This window comes from Protomyctophum bolini, assembly GCF_963924005.1.
Source record: "Protomyctophum bolini genome assembly, chromosome: 6".
Lineage (NCBI taxonomy): Eukaryota > Metazoa > Chordata > Actinopteri > Myctophiformes > Myctophidae > Protomyctophum > Protomyctophum bolini.
In genome coordinates this window covers 18,692,894-18,711,717 of record NC_137867.1, presented here as the reverse complement: position 1 = coordinate 18,711,717, position 18,824 = coordinate 18,692,894, and the positions used below count along the sequence as shown (strand labels likewise).

The window sequence follows — 18,824 nt, the reverse complement described above, 5'->3', positions numbered from 1 at the left end:
TCTCTGAAATAATCGGAGCTCAGAACTAACATCAGTCGTTATACATTGCAATGAGCGAGTTGTTACAAAAAAGTTATAAATACATTGACTTTTCCCCAATAGGGAAGAATTTAAACATTTAAGAAAGACTTACCTGAGTTGACCAACTGTGTGTGTTTAACCTGTGCAAGAAATATTATGTATCCACGCTTGATGATGTTCAGTTCACCACAGTACGCATAGCCTATATACATAATCAACCGTTCATACATAATCTTCTTACTTGAATGACTTCCAGATGCATAACCTGAAACATTGCTCAGTCTTGTTGGTTTCTCTAATATTTACACCACAAGGTGTAGATTGTAGACTATAGCGTACTTTCTTTTCTATCGCCATCAACACAGTTGGTTGGTACAGCACGTGACCAGCAGCTAGGTATTTGGACACGCACGTGACATGTACATTATATTACATCGTAGTCTATTAATTTAAAGTCTGGACGGAACATTTTATCTTGTCTGTCACGGTGGCACACACACACACACACACACACACACACACACACACACACACACACACACACACACACACGGTATCATCACGGTATCATCACTGACTCCCCTCCCTCTCTGGGTCTTTTCTACTATAGTTTGCAATATCCTGTGTAGAGTCCCTATCTGTGCTTCTCTGGTGGACTCTAATCTGGTGACACACACACACACACACACACACACACACACACACACACACACACACACACACACACTCTAAGGGGGTGATTTGGCTAGTGTGTAACAGGAGGATTGGGGGGTACATTCTCCCAAGTACAAATTAGACTGCAATCTCCACCAGACCCAGAACATGATAGTGGAGGACATGGGGAGCCACAAGGAATGACAGTGGTGATTTCCTCATTTGGAAAGGCAAGGTCGGCCATAAGTGAACGGCTCCGAGTAGCTCAATGAGGGGGGAGGGAGGGAGGGAGAGAGAGAGAGACTCCGCTGTGTTTTATTAGAATATTCTGGATTATAACTGCAGGGCAAATAGGAGTCACTCTTCTACATCACCACAACTAATACTGTAATTCTCTGTCCCCTCCACCTGCCATGTCCACTTCAAGCATGGTTTATATACCCTGTCGCATGCCTGTGTCGCTTGTCATCAAGAACAGATCTTCAGGCTTGAAAAATTGCTCTTGTCAGAATTACACACACTGTCCTTTCTACGTAAGTCCTCTTATCCTCCATGTTCTCACCTTTCCTCCAGCCACTCTTCTTTTGTCTTTGTCTTTTATGTATTTTTGCTAGGACGTGTACAGTACACACACGTGCGTGTCCAAATACCTAGCTGCTGGTCACGTGCTGTACCACCCAACTGTGTTGATGGTGATAGAAAAGAAAGTACGCTATAGTATCTACAAGCTACACCGTGTGGTGTACATGTGTACACACGTCCTAGCCAGGGTTCCTGCGGGTCCTTAAAAAGTCTTAAAAAAAAGAAAAAAAGGTCTAAATTTGTCTTAAATTAAAAGCCATAAACATTTTGTGCATAATAATTGTATTAGTTTATAATATTCAACAATGAGAGACTGCTAATAATAAAAAAATTATGTCTAGAAGCCGCAGCGAGCAGCATTAGAAGAATGGGCATTTGTTTGTTGTTCTCGGCTCCGCCCGTTTTGTCAGTAGGCTAAGGTATGGGTATGCTGTAGGTGGGCAAAAGAATAGTTTATAAACAAATCAAGCACTCCCTTTCTCCTGCCTGTGATGTGTGTCTGCGGCTCTGCGCTGCACTGCCCTGCATGCAGCAGCGCACACGGAACACAGTAAACGGACACGACGCGGTGGTGTCTGTTCATGGTGTAGCCTACTCGTGGACTTTTATTTTAAAGTTTTAGATTAAGACACTTTGCTTGCATTGCGATGCGGCCATGCATGATTCTGCATCGATGCGTTGGCTGTTGATTTTCCTCTGATGAAAATGTTGCAACAGTCTGTTATGCTGCAGTATGAACGCATCATCAACAAAAATAAAAAGTACTCGTATCGGTTAGGGATGTGTAAATGTGTCCAAAATGAAAATTGATTTGTATAATTCAATATTAACGATTAATCGATTAATATATATATATATATTTTTTTTTATGAATTATGAACCCTAAAAATAATCTTCCTCCCAAGGGGTACCTAAGTCAAAAAAGTTTGGGAACTCCTGATGTAGTTGATTAACAATAATTTTAACTCTTGAGAGTTAATAAGGGTCCATTTGGTTAAACTCCATCTTTTAAATGAGGACCACTGGTGGTCCAAGGACCACTGTTGAGCCAATTGATCACCATAGCAACCCCAGCCTAGGCCTGATTAGGTAAATTGAAAAATTCCCAACACCTGCTAAATCCTCCAAACCTGTATCTTGATTTGGATCAATCTCCACTCACACTCCTCAGTCATGCAGCTACACAGACACATCCCAGGCACACTTTAGTAGGCCTATAGCCCTGTCCTGTTTGGATGACAATATTGCCTTTCCAACAGATTTTCATTAAAAAAAAAAATCTTAAAAAAAAAAAAACGATTATCGATTATTAATTTTCATAATCGATTTCGGGTCCTATTAACGATAATCGATTAATCGATTAATCGGACCCATCCCTAGTATCGGTACTCGTTATCGGCGAGTACTTAAAAGAAAGTACTCTTATTCTGTCTGAAAAAAATGACATCGGGGCATCTCTAGTTGCCTGGTAGCGACTGTCTGGGACAGATCGAGTGACTGAACGGCTGAGAGTTATAAAGTCATTATGTCGTAAAAACATTTTCAAGTCTTCATTTGTGATTTACAACAGCGTCCGCGCACAGTGCACCACTCTCCTCTCCGTAGTAAAACAATACTCAGTATAGCCCTGAAACAATGTTGAGGTTTTTAGTGAGGTTTTTAGTGTGTAAAAACCTCAATGAGAAATGCCCTTCTCAGAAAGTACCTAGTATTTTGGGCTATTACTTTATATCTGTAGGCTATATTTGTATTGTCTATTTTCTTTTCTTGACAAGTGACAAAGCACCCATAGGCTTTTTAGTTCTGCTCATGGAAAAACAGTCATATAGGACTTCAATTAATTGAAAAATATGTTCATTTGGACAATTTGTTTTAATAGTAATGTCATGATATACAATACTGAATTTGGTTAGGTCAAAGCTATCTTAAACTTTGCCCACTACTAGTATTTGTTAACTTCAGGTGTGCTAATACAGATTAATACATTTAAAAATATATATTTATATTTTTTTATGTATACGTATATATTTGTATTATCAGTTATATTATTGTTGAGAAGCAGGAAGTTATTAATATAGGTTAAAAAAATAAAAAAATATTGTGCATCTCCAATTCTGAGTAATGGGGATGGGCCACGGTGGTCTGCTGGCCCAAGTGAGTTGCGAGCCACTGCTTTCTTTTCGCCCGCCCACCCACCCAGGGGTTAACTGGGGACAGGGATAAACTCCTTATATGGTCATTGGTCAGCACACTCTATAGTAGGGAGGATTATCACAACAAAACAAAAATAAGTGATATTTTAATTAAGTGAAATCACCGAATATACCTTTAATATTATTCATTTTAATTCACTCCTCTTCTCTCTCTTCTCAGGTACAAGTTGATTCGTCGAAGGGTCATCTGGCTGATAGGCCAGTGGATCTCTGTCAAGTTTAAATCTGACCTTCGCCCCTTACTCTACGAGGTCATCCTCAGCCTCATGCAGGACCCTGACCTGGTGGTAAGATAGCCATTATCGCACGCACGCACACACACACACACACACACACGCACGCACACACGCACGCACACATGCAACCAAAGGGAGGGAGAGAGAGAGACCACACATGAAGCACATTGTTATAGCACAGGGTTCCCCAATTAGCGGCCCGCGGAGCGCCCCCTTGTGGCCCCCTTGGGGGTCTCAGATATAAATGGCATTAAATTGTGGTTAGTAGCCTCTGCATGTCAAACTGGGGGTCCTTTTCAAATGGGGTCTTGCCCTGAACATTAATTTCAGGGCAAGACCTCGACCTTGCGCGTGCCGACTCGGCCCCCAGCCTGGTACCGTAGTCAAAAATGGCCCTTGAAGAAAATGTATTGGGGAACCCTGTTATAGCATAACAGACATAACAGTAGTCCGAGCAAGGTCACCTCCAGGTGGGCCATGGTACAGGTCATGACCAGTACCCCACCCCCCCCCTTCCCCCCCCCCTCCCCGGGAACCCCCACACAGAGTTGCACCACTCACTTCACACGGGTGTGATTTTTTTTACTGTACCGAACCGAAACCGTGGCCCCCATACGAGGTTCGAACTGAACCGTGGGCTAACTGAACCGTTGCACCCCTACTTCACACGGGTGTGATTTTTATAATAGAAAATAAACATGCATACATACATTGCTGCATTATTTATAAGAAATGTATGGCCGCCTGCCAAATGCCCTCGTTAATAAATTAGATCAAATAAGCTTGAGACTCTACAGCCCTCACTACTTGGTTTAACTATCTTTGTGTACTAGAAGCGCCTGGTTGTCTGTGATCTGTCTGAATGGCATTAATTTCATAACCTTTATTTACAATCCACCAGCCCTGCAGAAGGCATCAGAAATGCACCCATGGCACTCATTGAATTTCAACACGGCTGTTTGACACGGCCGGAATGCTAAACAGGTGCTCAGGCAAGATGAGTTTCTAAATTCACTCCTGAATGCAATGACTCAGAAACACCTGTTTTATTCGCAGAACATCGCATCACCTGGATGAGTTTGAAATCGAGTTCTGAAAGTTGAGACGAGAGAGTATCATCTTACAATAAATGCACCAAGTCTCTGAGTGTACGTACGTGTGTCGCTCTAATTAATTTGTCTCATGTGCAACAGCTGCGCACAGTTTCTGCCATAGAAAGCATAGATGAGTTCCAGGCTAGGTTAGACCTAATGAGCCTAAGTCCCCACACATGCCAATTAGGGACTTTAAGCAACGACTGTTTTCAGGACGTCTCCAATACGTGGAAGTACGGCGGCTATGACGCAATCGCCGTAGCTGTCAAAGTCGTTAAGCAAACAGTCGTCGGTGACGGGTTGCCATGGTGACGCGTCTATCCAGCATGTGTCAAACATAAACACATTATTTATTTATTTTAAACACCCCATCGCGCATCAGCTAACTTGCCGATATTGCTTAATTCATTAACATGCGCTGGACATGATTACACAGCATAAGAGAGGTGAGGGAGCAATCGGTGTAAATGTATGATAGCTATAATTTCAACTAGAAAAGGCGCAATTTAAAAAAATTGCAAAGTGTGGTTGCCACAGTGTCTTACATAGGCCCCTCCCACTAATATTGTCAGCCAATTACAATGTCACACAACCAACAACAGCCAATTAGCTACTACAAACGTTCCAGTTGCCGGAGCGGACTGCCATAGCCGCCGTTGCTTAAAGTCCCTATTGATTGCCATGGCAACCCCAGCCTACACTGCGACTGGATTACCAGTCGGGTGCCCAGGCGGTTACGCCACCGCCTGGGCTAGTTTGCACTCTTTATCCACGCATTCTCCTCAGACGTTTCCGCACTATTTCCCACTTTCCTGGGGGTCTTTATGTGTGTAAAATGTGGTTTCCGTCTTACACAAACCCATTGAAAATTAATGGAATATTTTACATCATAGTGTCTGTGCAAATAGGCATAGTGTCTATTTTATGTCATGATAAGAGTGCCCCTCACTTCACACAGGTGTGATTTTTACTGTAGTTCCAACCAGATTTCCATTTGGCACAACACACCCTTGGACACAAATCCTCTGCAATAAATACACCAGGTTTGAAGTAGTTTGGTCAGACTGTGCTTGAGTTACAGTATGTCGGGGGAGTGAAGTAATTCTGTGTATTGATAGATACTGTAGATGTCTAGGGAAATGATTTATGTTCAAGAAGGAGTGAGATTGCTCTATCAATCACATTTTGCTTTCCAGGGTGGGGGGACATGAGCAAAAGGGCCATTATGTGAATATGGTACTCGTTTGCGGAACTTGCTGTTTTCTACTTTTGTGGTAATATAAACTTGGGTAATATTCTTTCTCGCTCTTGCTCTCAACTTTTCATTAAGCATAATATGTGTGATGTATTATGCATCACCGTGAAATGTTGTGCAATAACATGGTATTTCATGCAAATGCGAACTGTACGGTAATTTTGACAGTTGCATGGATGCAACATAGTGCGTTATGTCTGGACAGGCATGTTGTAGGTGTTGTGCGTGGTGAGATGGACAGGCATGTTGTAGTTGTTGTGCGTGGTGAGATGGACAGGCATGTTGTAGGTGTTGTGCGTGGTGAGATGGACAGGCATGTTGTAGGTGTTGTGCGTGGTGAGATGGACAGGCATGTTGTAGGTGTTGTGCGTGGTGAGATGGACAGGCATGTTGTAGGTGTTGTGCGTGGTGAGATGGACAGGCATGTTGTAGGTGTTGTGCGTGGTGAGATAGACAGGCATGTGGTAGGTGTTGTGCGTGGTGAGATGGACAGGCATGTTGTAGGTGTTGTGCGTGGTGAGATAGACAGGCATGTTGTACTGTAGTTGTTGTGCGTGGTGAGATGTGTGCAAACGGTGTGGTTTGGTAGGAGAAGGCAGACAGAGGCGGACGTATAAACAGGGGTGCACAGCTTTAATTAGTGTGGCAAGATGTATTTGAAATCATTATTTTTTTGGCCTTTCGAGTTCTTTTAAATCCCCCTCTAGACACATTTTAAACTACAGTATGTAAATGTATTAAAGTATCACAGGTGTTTGGTGAATGTTAACAGTGGAAAAGTACTGTACTTGCTCTACACTTTTCTAAACTAACTGGCACCTACTGACAGCCAGTGGTATGCGCTTTCTCTAAGATGAAACCTTTTTCTTCTGCCATGTTGAAAAGGCAAGCTGCAATGCTAAACATAGCCTGCTGAAGTTTTTGATAAGCCTTGTTGATTCTTAAATGATTATATCTTGAGAAAACTGACAGTGACACTTTTGTGCATCATCACAATTTTTGTATGAACTGTTCTCTGGGTGGTTCTAAGCCAGTGCCTTATCACACTTGAGAAATGAAACTCTGTGTATAAGGATAGGAGGATAACGCTTTATTAATCCCCCAAGGGGGAAATTCAGGCTGTCTCAGCAGCACAGCATTATAGTGCATAGTAGACAATAAAGATATATCCAATAAACTCATACAATAATGTGCAGATGCACCAAAGACAATATTGCATGCATGCACACAGTACATGCTCACAAATACACCCAGCCGCACACACACTGTATATAAACAGTACCCCGAGGCTTACAGCAATAAACTATGCTCACTTCCAACCATGTAAACACCTAGTGTACTTACAAGAAAAGTAAAACATGCCACATAATGGTTTTTGTGTGTGAGGGGTGGCAGTGAATGACATTTCTAATCAAAGCTTTACAGAACACGTTAACCACCTAAACCCTATATAATACAGGACATTGCTGTGCAATGTGGTGTGAGCTTGTTGTACATTAAAATTTACAATTTTGTTAATTTGTGCCTACCGTACTGTATATGACATGCACAGACTGAAGGAGGCTATGTTGAAAGTTGTTAATTTGTGCCTACCGTACTGTATAATGACATGCACAGACTGAAGGAGGCAGTATGTTGAAAGTTGTTCATTTCTTACACTGAGCAAAACCATGCTGAGTGGACTATACTAGTAGACTAGTAGAAACATGCCACTTGGAATGCTGTTTCCTTTCAAATATTTAATTTGATACTGCCTGAAAATGGTCACAGTAAACAGTCTAATGCAGAGACTGTGTCAACGTAGAGAACAAAGTAAAATGACCCGCACACCGCACTTACAGTCTTGAACAATAAGAACCCTTTTATTTAAGCAGTGTTTCGGTCAGATAGACTTTCTTCAGGCATCTGCTGATATGATTTTTTTGACAAATGGAATATACATTACAGTAATTAATTGATTGAATTAGTTGAACTGCTCTCCCCTTATTATTGTCCCCCCAATTTTCAATTCAGGCATTTAGCAAATGCTCTTATGCAGCTCTTCTGTACCAGATCAGAGCAAATGGCATGAGTCTTATGGCAGGTTATGTACATTAAAACACCACCGTCGGATAACTCTACACAGCAAAATCCTGAGTGTTAATTTAAGTCAGACATTTTAGATACCATTTACGGGTCGGTTTGTACATTTTCAGAGTAAATTAACACATTGTAATGTGAATCTCATGGAATTATGAGATCATTCTTTACACGTGGTGTCAATCACTTGAGTCTTGAACTGGCCTTGAACTTGACTTTATTAAGACTATTTGGTTTGAAGTGATCGTTGTAGACCAGGGTGCAGGAGAATGAGGACAACTACATCATTAACACATTTAGTACCGGAACTGCATCAAAATAAAGGCGCTGCTTGCGCCGGAGTAATCGCCAGAGTAGTGATCGCTTCCATTTTGAAAGCCATGAACCGGAAATACTTTCTTAAAAAAGTTGACTGACAAAGTGCCATCACAATCTCCGATCATCTTAATATATTTATATATGCTACAAAAAGAGTTCATATTTTGCGGGAGAGACGGATGAGGAGCAGAAACGCAGCGCCAGCATATCGATCCATTCATCACCACGGAGAGCGCCCTGGATGAGGAGATACGAGTCATTCTTTCCGCCGCGCTAACATGGGAGTCAATGACAAGCTAATAGTTTCACAGAGCGTTAGCATACGGCAAGCGAAAAGCGAAATGCCAAAAAAAAATGAAGTAATTATTCTGAATATTATTATCTCGCCCCGCGTCGTTTGGACGTCGCTAGGACGTCCACAGACGTCTAAGGCACCTCTCGGTTCCAATCCTTATGACGTTTCAGGACGTATTATGTACAAAATGTGTTAAGGACAGATTCATAGGGGGGTAATTCAGAAAGAAATTATGGCTGCTGTATGGGCCTCTCGCCAGACATTTTGACGAGGAGCAGGTGTCACATGAAAACGCAAGCAGTGTGAGAGAGATGGAGAAAAGGCGAGAGCTCTGCAATACGGAGATAGATAGAATGTGTGATCATTCTTTGCAGCGTAATTACGTATGACTCAGTTGGTTGGTTGATAGCTGCATTTTTGTCATGATGTAAAACTGACTTCAAAACTTGTTCCAGTGCCCCTGCTTGAGAGTGATAGAAACAGCTAGACATTTGTAAAATACTAAGTAAAACGACTGAGATAAGGAAGCCGAAGCCCAATGTACAAACTGTGCATAAAGACTAAGAACTAAAGTAACCAATGGAACGTGTTGAAGAACGGGTATTAAGCAGCGAGAGGAAGAAGAGGAGGAGGAAAAAAACATGATTTATTTATATTAAATTAACAATTGAGCCTGATAACATTATGGGTCCAAGGACTTACATGATGGTAAAGACTCAATCAGAAAAAGGGTATGAGGGCATGACCCTGCACACACGCACGCACACACGCGCACACACACACACGCGCGCGCACACACACACACACACACACACACACACACACACACACACACACACACACACACACACACACACACACACACACACACACACAAACAGCTTAGTCCCTTAGTTACTAGTTGGCCTGGCTGTAATTTAGTTCTCTCTTTTCACTTGTCATTAGACTTGTTTTCCTCCCTGAACTCAGCTCTGCTCTTTTCCGTATGACACAAATTCTCTTTCTCTCTCTCTCTCTCTCTCACACACACACACACACACACACACACACACACACACACACACACACACACACACACACACACACACACACACACACACACACACACACACACACACAGCTGTGTTCAAAGAGGTCATATTGGATTATTACTCTGAAATATTGCTTGTGTGGTTGATATTTCACATAGTAATGTTTAATAATGCATATGTTGGTGCTATAGAACTTAAGAATTCCGTTTACACATGTACTCAAAAACACGAAGCACAAATATTTTCTCCTCTTCACTGTTTTAATGTTCAAGTCAGCTTAAGTGTACATATTGCCATAAGCCTGCATTGTGCTTTTCCATGGACTGTATGTTTTTCTCTTCTTTTCATAGGTTCGGATTGAGACAGCCACGACCCTTAAGCTCAATATCCTTGCAATATCTAATGTGTTTGTGTGAACTTTAAATGGGACATACATTTTGTTGTACCGATGCCTGTCTTCTTAATTTATTTTAAATTACATATGCATTATTTTGTCATTGCCAGGCAGCGACTGACACGCCTAATAATTCATTTTCAATGAGAGCTGTGCATTTTTTTTTGACGCGCAGAGAAGTTGAGGGGTGACAACCCAGGCGTAATTTCGTGGCCGTGGTCCCGTGAAATTACTGCTGCGTGTGCTCGTATCGTGCACAGTACGCCCGCGTCTGACTAGACCTGGATTGTAGAAAAAAGCGGAGATCCGGGCACACTTGATAGTTAAAAAGGAGGAAAGCTTTATTAAACTGACATGTTTCGACCTATACCAGTCTTCATCAGCTCTGATAAAGACCGGTATAGGTTGAAACATGTCGTGAGTCCTGAGTGCAATGAGCCAAAAACAAACTTGTAACATTTGCACAGATGTGCGTTTAACTCATTATCCTCTCCACCCCAGTAATAATATTTAGCCTGTTAAAACCGGGAAAGCATCTGTGTGATTTTAGATTCTGGCTATTAAAAAATTCCAGATATACAAGCTCACACCGTGTCTCTTCTGGGGGTCCCTGGCACAACACATTTTCAGAAAGGGGTCCGCGGGCAAATGTATGACCATTTGGGTGTCCTTGACAGTAACTTACTCATGCTGTTCACCTTACTCTCAGTTTTACATTGTCCTTAACAACACTATCACCAGTGGATGACTTTGAGTTCAGGACGGAACAATTCCTACCGGTGAGTACACATATCGGTCATGGCAACAATAGAGGCATTATGCATGACGCATCATAAAATGAAAGCAGGAATTATGATTATCTTCACATATATATTTTACTTAAAGTTTCATTTCATCCTACTACTTGCACACGCACACCCTTACGCTCCCACCCACCGTCTAACTTAACCCCCTTTGTTTGGCTGTGTGCAGTACCTAGAATCTATCTTCGGGCTGCTGTTCCAGCTGCTGCAGCAGGTGACTGAGTGTGACACCAAGATGCAGGTGCTGCATGTCATCTCCTGTGTCATCGAGAGAGTCAACATTCAGGTGAGAGACCTGCACCCATCATGCCCCGGAAAACACCTATACTTTTAATTATATATAAAAGCCAGTCCTTTGAGGTGAAGTCAGATCTAAAATAATTGTTTTAGATAAGTCTGGGTTGATACAACTGCACTTGTGAAGAACACATTAACCTCAGTAGTATTTGTTGACTGTTGTTCCTCATGGGTTGTGATGGGTGGTTAATTTATTTTATTATGCTAGCACTTCACAACATCGGTCACAGTGTACTAGCCCCTGATGGCCCAAACCATGGCTGTGATGTCTGCTCTCATTTATTGTGACGCAATTCCTCTCTCAGCCCTAGCAATGATATTGTGTCCATGTTTCTTCTCACCTGCATCCAATTAACTCAACAGCCAACTATTTTATTTAATTTCTTATCAATCATCACTGCCAACCATGGCTGTGATGTCTGCTCTCATTTATTGTGACGCAATTCCTCTCTCAGCCCTAGCAATGCTATTGTGTCCATGTTTCTTCTCACCTGCATCCAATTAACTCAACAGCCAACTATTTTATCTAATTTCTTATCAATTTGACCTTCATCTGACACCTCCCTCAGATTTGATTCAAGCTATTTCTTTTAAATAAGCCCTCAAGTTAAATCTTTCACAGAAATGGTTTTCATCCTTGCAAACTCGGTAAGCCTCTGGACCGGTCTAAAACCAGCAGTGTGGGAGTCCTTTGAATATTCCATCCAATTCAATTCAAACTTATTCCAGACACACAGGCGGTCCATAGAGTACATACAAATCACCGACATAACAAACCTGGATGTTTGGAGCTCATGAGGACCTGAGGCAACGGCAGACAGAATGTGGTGCAATAAAGTCCTAGTGCATAGCTGAAGATATTGACAGAAAATTATTATTCAATTTATTTCCTTCTTTTAATATGCTGTGTGATTAATCTTGATTAATTTAACATTTACAGCTGCTGGTTTAAAACGTAATCAATATTTGCAACTTCCATGCTGTCACTTTCTTCACTTCGGTTGCAGACACACACAATTTACAATTTAGGCATTTAGTAGACGCTCTTAATCCAGAGCGATTTACATTAAGCAAGAACAAAAAGCATGGCAATACATCATATACACAAAGTAGTTATCATGAATGTAAACTAAGAACGTAACAGTGGAATATCTATAAAATGAAACTATGCATATACTGTATATACTATGTTTACATAAAATGCTCTAGTCTACATAAACTGTAATCTAAGTCTACATAGAATGCTGTCTAAGTTACATAAGTTGAGCCTTTGCATGCGCCTGTAGGAGGTCGAGGCTAGGGCAAGTACTACGGAAAGTGCTATGGGCTAAGATGGAGTCTGAAGAGGTGCGTTTTCAGACTGCGGCGGAAGACTTGGAGTGAATCTGTAGTTCTGATTGCAATGGGAAGTGCATTCCATAGTTTTGGAGCCAGAAGGGAGAAGAGTTTGGGACGTGTGGAGCGTTTTTAGCTAGGGTACTTGCAGCTTCCCTGCGTCGGCTGATCTGAGCGCTTGGTAGGTTTTGTAAGGTGCGATCAGACTTGCAAGATATGGCGGTGCCGTACCTTTGGTTACTTTGAATGCCAGCATCAGAGTTTTGTACTCCGGGAGCCAATGCAGGGAGTGGAGAAGGGGGAGTGACATGTGAGAATTTTGGCTGGTTGAAGACCAAGTGAGCGGCGGCATTTTGGATAATTTGGAGAGGTTTAAGTGTGCATACCGGTAGTCCAGTAAGGATGGAGTTACAATTGTCAAGTTTTGACATGATGTCTGGATAAGGAGCTGGGCTGACTCCTGGGTGAGGAATGGTCTAATTCGTCGTATGTTATTATAGAGTGTAAACTTACAGGATCGATTGACAGCTGTAATGTGTGCTTTGAACGAGAGCTGACTGTCCAGGACAACACCAAGGTTCCTTGCTGTTGGGACAGACCTTACCAAGGCGTTGTCTACGCTGAGAAGCTCAGTCTTGTCTGGGTTCAGCTTGAGGTGGTTAGAAGACATCCACTGTCTCTTCCACCAGAGTAGCAGGGGGGGGGGGGGGGGGGGGGATGATAGAAAGGCCTATCCATCACCTACACCTACTGTACCAAAGTGCAAATAACGGCAGATAACAGGATCAGCTGCTTCTTCACAGTGCAAGAGCCCTTGCACTTCATTGATCAGCCCGCTACAAAACGAGATGATTACCTTCCCAGCGGAGAAGGGGACCCGCAGTGGGTGAAAATAACGTAAAGACCTAAACATATATGCCCGCGCCTATCCAATCAGAAGCCTTCCCAGCCCCAAAGCTGCTGCGGAATGAAGTAATGGGATTTAAAAGTATCGTTGGATGTTTGTATTGGTGAGACATACAGTATGTCTCACATACTGAATGAACTGCCTATATTTTATGTGGCCAACAGATGGCATAGTTTCACATGAAATAACATGTCACATATATCACATCTCCATGTAAAGTTAAACACTCATTCGGAATGACCATTTCCCATGTAAACTCGTAGCAAAAAAACTTTACTTTTTTCCGGAAGTATTTATTCGGAATGTTCAGCCGGCGTGTGTGTGTGTGTGTGTGTGTGTGTGTGTGTGTGTGTGTGTGTGTGTGTGTGTGTGTGTGTGTGTGTGTGTGTGTGTGTGTGTGTGTGTGTGTGTGTGTGTGTGTGTGTGTGTGTGTGTGTGTGTGTGTGTGTGTGTGTGTGTGTGTGTGTGTGTGTGTGTGTGTGTGTGTGTGTGTGTGTGTGTGTGTGTGTGTGTGTGTGTGTGTGTGTGTGTGTGTGTGTGTGTGTGTGTGTGTGTGTGTGTGTGTGTGTGTGTGTGTGTGTGTGTGTGTGTGTGTGTGTGTGTGTGTGTGTGTGTGTGTGTGTGTGTGTGTGTGTGTGTGTGTGTGTGTGTGTGTGTGTGTGTGTGTGTGTGTGTGTGTGTGTGTGTGTGTGTGTGTGTGTGTGTGTGTGTGTGTGTGTGTGTGTGTGTGTGTGTGTGTGTGTGTGTGTGTGTGTGTGTGTGTGTGTGTGTGTGTGTGTGTGTGTGTGTGTGTGTGTGTGTGTGTGTGTGTGTGTGTGTGTGTGTGTGTGTGTGTGTGTGTGTGTGTGTGTGTGTGTGTGTGTGTGTGTGTGTGTGTGTGTGTGTGTGTGTGTGTGTGTGTGTGTGTGTGTGTGTGTGTGTGTGTGTGTGTGTGTGTGTGTGTGTGTGTGTGTGTGCGCGCGCGCGTGCGTGCGTGTGATATAACTCGAGGATCGTCCGACTTGGCGTGTGTATTGCAGAGATTGCGACTCAAGTTAAAGACTCCAACGACTCCAGCTTGACTGAATCGAGCTCAATGATTTTTTTGACTCATTAATGAATGCCGAAACGTTGCCGTTTCCCTATTATAGTTGGTTCACTGCATTTGAAGACAGTGTTTGTTCCTTTTTCATTGTCTGGCATCGTACCCTCACCTACGCACCTGTCGCCTGTAGGTGTGCAAAAGCCTTGCTTTTTATTGACTCATTAATGAATGAAATGCCAGAAAATGTATTCCAATCCCATCCCTTTCCCCTCCAGCAGCGCAATTGCACAAGTGATCCTCCGGCTCAAGCTGATGGCACAAACTGATGCACGGTGTAGCCTTTTATCATAATTTTTCAAATATTAAAACTGCGAAAGTAAACAAATGTTTGGCTCTGCATCAGCTATCCAACGTCATTTAACTTTGCATTTGTTTAACCCATTTTGACCTGAGATCAGATTCTTCTGCATCCTGACAGTTTTCTGAAAAAGCTATGTTTCTATTTCAGTCGTTCTTAGATTTTTCAAAAATAGCAGACCTACAAGCTCGTAGAGTGGCGCGCTATGAGCTACAAGCTCGTAGCGTGCCACTACTATACATACTGTATTACTCGTACTGTACTAGTCATACTGTACTGTACTGTACTACTCATACTGTACTGTACTACGTGCACTGTACTGTACTACTCATACTGTGTTTTACTCTACTACTCTTACTGTACTGTACTACTCATAATATTCCGTACTCAAGTGGACATGGAGACATACGGGACCCACTTTGCTGTTCCTTAGCACCATGCAAAAACTAATTTGTACTGTACTGTACTGTACTGTACTGTACTGTACTGTACTGTACTGTACTGTACTGTACTGTACTGTACAAGCCCTCCACCCTTGTGGGTGTGTGTGTGTGTGTGTGTCTGACATGGCTCAACAGTGCATCCAGTGGTATTGCTGAGGTGTTTCAGCTGTCCTTGCTCAGACAGACAGACAGACATACTAGTTATACCCACAGGCACTACACACTGATTTTAAACCCTGCCATTTTTACAGCAATATGGGAAAATCATCTTTCCTATATTCTGCTGCAGTTCAGTGGAATTACCTTCCAGCCTTAAGCTGATCAGTTCCTTCGAAAACTTTAAATGCACATTAAAAAGATGGTTGGCTGATAACATGACCTACATTTTTAAATCCATGTCTGACCTTTTAGATTGGGTAAAAAAATAAGACAAAATAAACAAAACCTAGTTTTTATGGGTTATTGGTTCGGTTTTTGTACCTTTTTTGTGTTATTGTTTCTTGTTTTGTCTTTGTCTCCTGCCCCTCTTCCCCAAAAGGAACAGGTCAGGGCAAAATACAAATTTGTTTTTGTCCGTTTTGTTACTCCCACCGCGGACCACCGGTTGAAAACCCCTAATACATAGGGACACACATAGCTGCGTAATGGAGCAGAGGCACCGCTCAAAAATGGGGGGTTCCAAGTTGTTCTGAATCGGTCTGTCACAGTCTGTTGTCATAGACAGGTCTTCGATGGGTACTGATTGAACTAGGTACTCTCGCAAACGGGCATTGCATAACCGGAGGGCCATGTGTTATGATTGAACATCTGCTGTATAATCAAACCAGTATAATTCCCACTGGGCAATGTGGGCATTTTTCCCAACGGGCATCGCCTTACCATTACTCATCATTTTGTGTTATTCCATATTTCAGATCCGGCCATACGTGGGCTGCCTGGTTCAGTACCTGCCTCTGCTTTGGAAGCAGTCTGAAGAACACAACATGCTGAGATGTGCCATACTCACTACACTCATCCACTTGGTGCAGGTATGGCATTCAAATGCACACATGCCAACAACATACAGAGACAAACAACACATACAAAGCACAGATGGACAGCCAGCCAGCCAGCCAGTCTGACACGTCCTTGTACTGTACATACAAACACATACTCGTGCGTGCAGAGAGACATTGCTGTCACACCTCTCATGTGCAGGTCAATGGTATTAGTGAGCCCTCATCTTTTTTCTCTCACAGGGCGTTTATTAGGTAACAAGAACACTCGGCGGATTTACCCCTTTTGCCGACTTCTCAAGACAAGTCGGCAAACCGTGGAGAATATTCGGCAGACTCTTAAGAAGATTCGCCGCGCGACGACTCTTCTTCAGATTCTGCCGAATATTCTCCACGTTTCGGGGCACTTTCAGCAGCTGCAAGTTTCTGAATGTTAGCTACTGCTAGCTACTGTGCTAACGATGCTAAAGCAACACAACCAAAAAAAAATATTAATCCCGTGATCGGGACGGGACGGGAATGAAAGTCAACGGGAGCGATGATAATGATCATTTTCAGGAAGGAAACAACGCTCGACGCGGTGCTCAGGCTCACTGCTGGCTGCCTGCTGTAGCCAGGGGGGTGGAGCTGGGTGGACCGCAGTGTTTGTTTACAATAAAAGTTTAAATAGTTGTCACTGTACAATACTTTAAAACAGTTGTCATGTTGCACACAATCAATTTGGTCATAGCAGCCGCTGAGCCGCCTGTAGCCTCTCCTCTCCAAGCAGCAGCCCACAGTGCCTGCACCGTGAGACCGCAGTGAGAACGCTATAGCATTGCAAGAAGCTAAGGCTTAGCTGCTAAGCTAACACAACACCAGCCATGGTGGTGGTGATGTTAGCTTAGCGTAGCGTAGCTTGCTGCTGCTTGGCTGTTCAACTTCACTTCATCTCTGCCTATAATTTTTTCTTATTGTTACCCTGACACCGGAGCTGCAAAAACAGACAGATTTGCTTTGCGCTTGCGTTAGTCAAAACTAAAAGCGAGTGACAGTGAGACGAGCATGTGACGTAGCAATGAATGGAGACCTATTTGGAATGATTAAATCCATTATTGGCCTGGAGAAAGTTACAGCCGCTCCGCCTCCTCCTCCTCCCTGGCACGGTACAATTAGCCATGTGCTATATGACGTTTTGTTTACCCTGCGACAGGGACTGAGAGAAATGCCACCGAATTCTTAATTATTTTCCTTCTCTATATGGGCACACTTGTGAAAGCTGAATGCTTTTGCATGCTTTTATTGATCTGCTGTCTGATCAGCGTGCATGATCATCATGCAGTAGCTAGATGCGCGCTCCAGTGCCGAGATTTCTTCCCGTTTCGGCGACTCTTCGTCACTTTCCGTCCGAGTTCTCAGACAGAACTCGGACCGGAAAGTGACGAAGAGTCGGCGAAAGGGGAAGAAATCTCGGCAAAGATGAAGAAGAGTCGGCGACCCGAGTTCTCCAGTATTCGTTTATTACACTGCACTGGGTCAAACATCGCAGACACAACTAGAAAAAGTGCTCCTCAGAGCACACGTCTCCTGGACAAAATGTGGAGAAGTAATATAAATTATAAACATGTTTTTTTCAAACAATTTACCTTCTGGTGGCGCTATAATAGTTAGAATGTTAAAAGGGTGAAGTGGCATTTCTCCCTCAGCCTTGTGGGAATGTGCGTGCACAGTTTTGCCGCAATTGGACGCTGCGTTCATTATTTGCGTCATTTTGTTCTAAAAGGGCCAATCATGCAAACTTTAGATATAAATTGTACCAATCAGGATGGAATATGAAAAATCAAATAGATCCGTGTTGATGACATGACTATAGAGATCATGTGTACCCATTTGTGTGAAATTTTGATAAAATCTGAAGGAGTAAAATGTGTTTTACATGAGTCAGTCAAGGGTTTTCTTTGGCCTCTCTAGGGAGTCCATACAAAGTTTTACACAGATCAGTGCAGGTATAGGTAAAAACACAAATCAGCCCGGTATAGCGCCAGTGGGAATGTGCGTAGTAATATATTTAAAAAATAAATAGTTTAGCAAAAGTCAGCCTCATGGTGGCGCTATAACAGGCTGTTCTGGAAAATGTAAGGCAGAGGTTTGGAATTGGCATCCGGGGAGTATGTGTGCACAGTTTGGCAGCGACCGGGCCAACAGTCCCATTGATTAGCTGTACACAGACGGACGGATGGACACACACAGACTGATGTACGGACAGGGTGCAAAACATACATTCTCCCCATGCCTTCGGCCTGGTGGAGACAATTAATGTGTTTGTTGTTCAAATCGATTGAAGCTAGCAGGTTGTGGCTCTGCACAGTCGATCTGGCTGGAAGTGTTTGTGTGCCCTATTAAATGTGGCTGAGACTCTCCTCTCAAAAAAAATGTAAGACTAAATAGCATGAACCACAGTCAACAATTCTGCATAAATCACATTATTAGCATTTCAAAGGACCACAATTT

The 18,824-nt window shown here is 42.9% G+C and overlaps 1 protein-coding gene across 2 annotated transcripts in view; it reads left to right on the top strand.

Annotated features, from left to right (window-relative positions):
- The window catches only part of ipo11 (importin 11), a 162,627-nt gene that overhangs the window by 59,838 nt on the left and 83,965 nt on the right, over positions 1-18,824 (top strand). For both annotated transcript variants that reach the window (XM_080765089.1, XM_080765088.1), the window contains exons 16-20: positions 3,631-3,757; positions 10,129-10,162; positions 10,911-10,951; positions 11,145-11,261; positions 16,254-16,367. In XM_080765089.1, the coding sequence (XP_080621215.1) occupies positions 3,631-3,757; positions 10,129-10,162; positions 10,911-10,951; positions 11,145-11,261; positions 16,254-16,367 (433 nt within the window). The remainder of the gene's footprint in view (positions 1-3,630; positions 3,758-10,128; positions 10,163-10,910; positions 10,952-11,144; positions 11,262-16,253; positions 16,368-18,824) is intronic.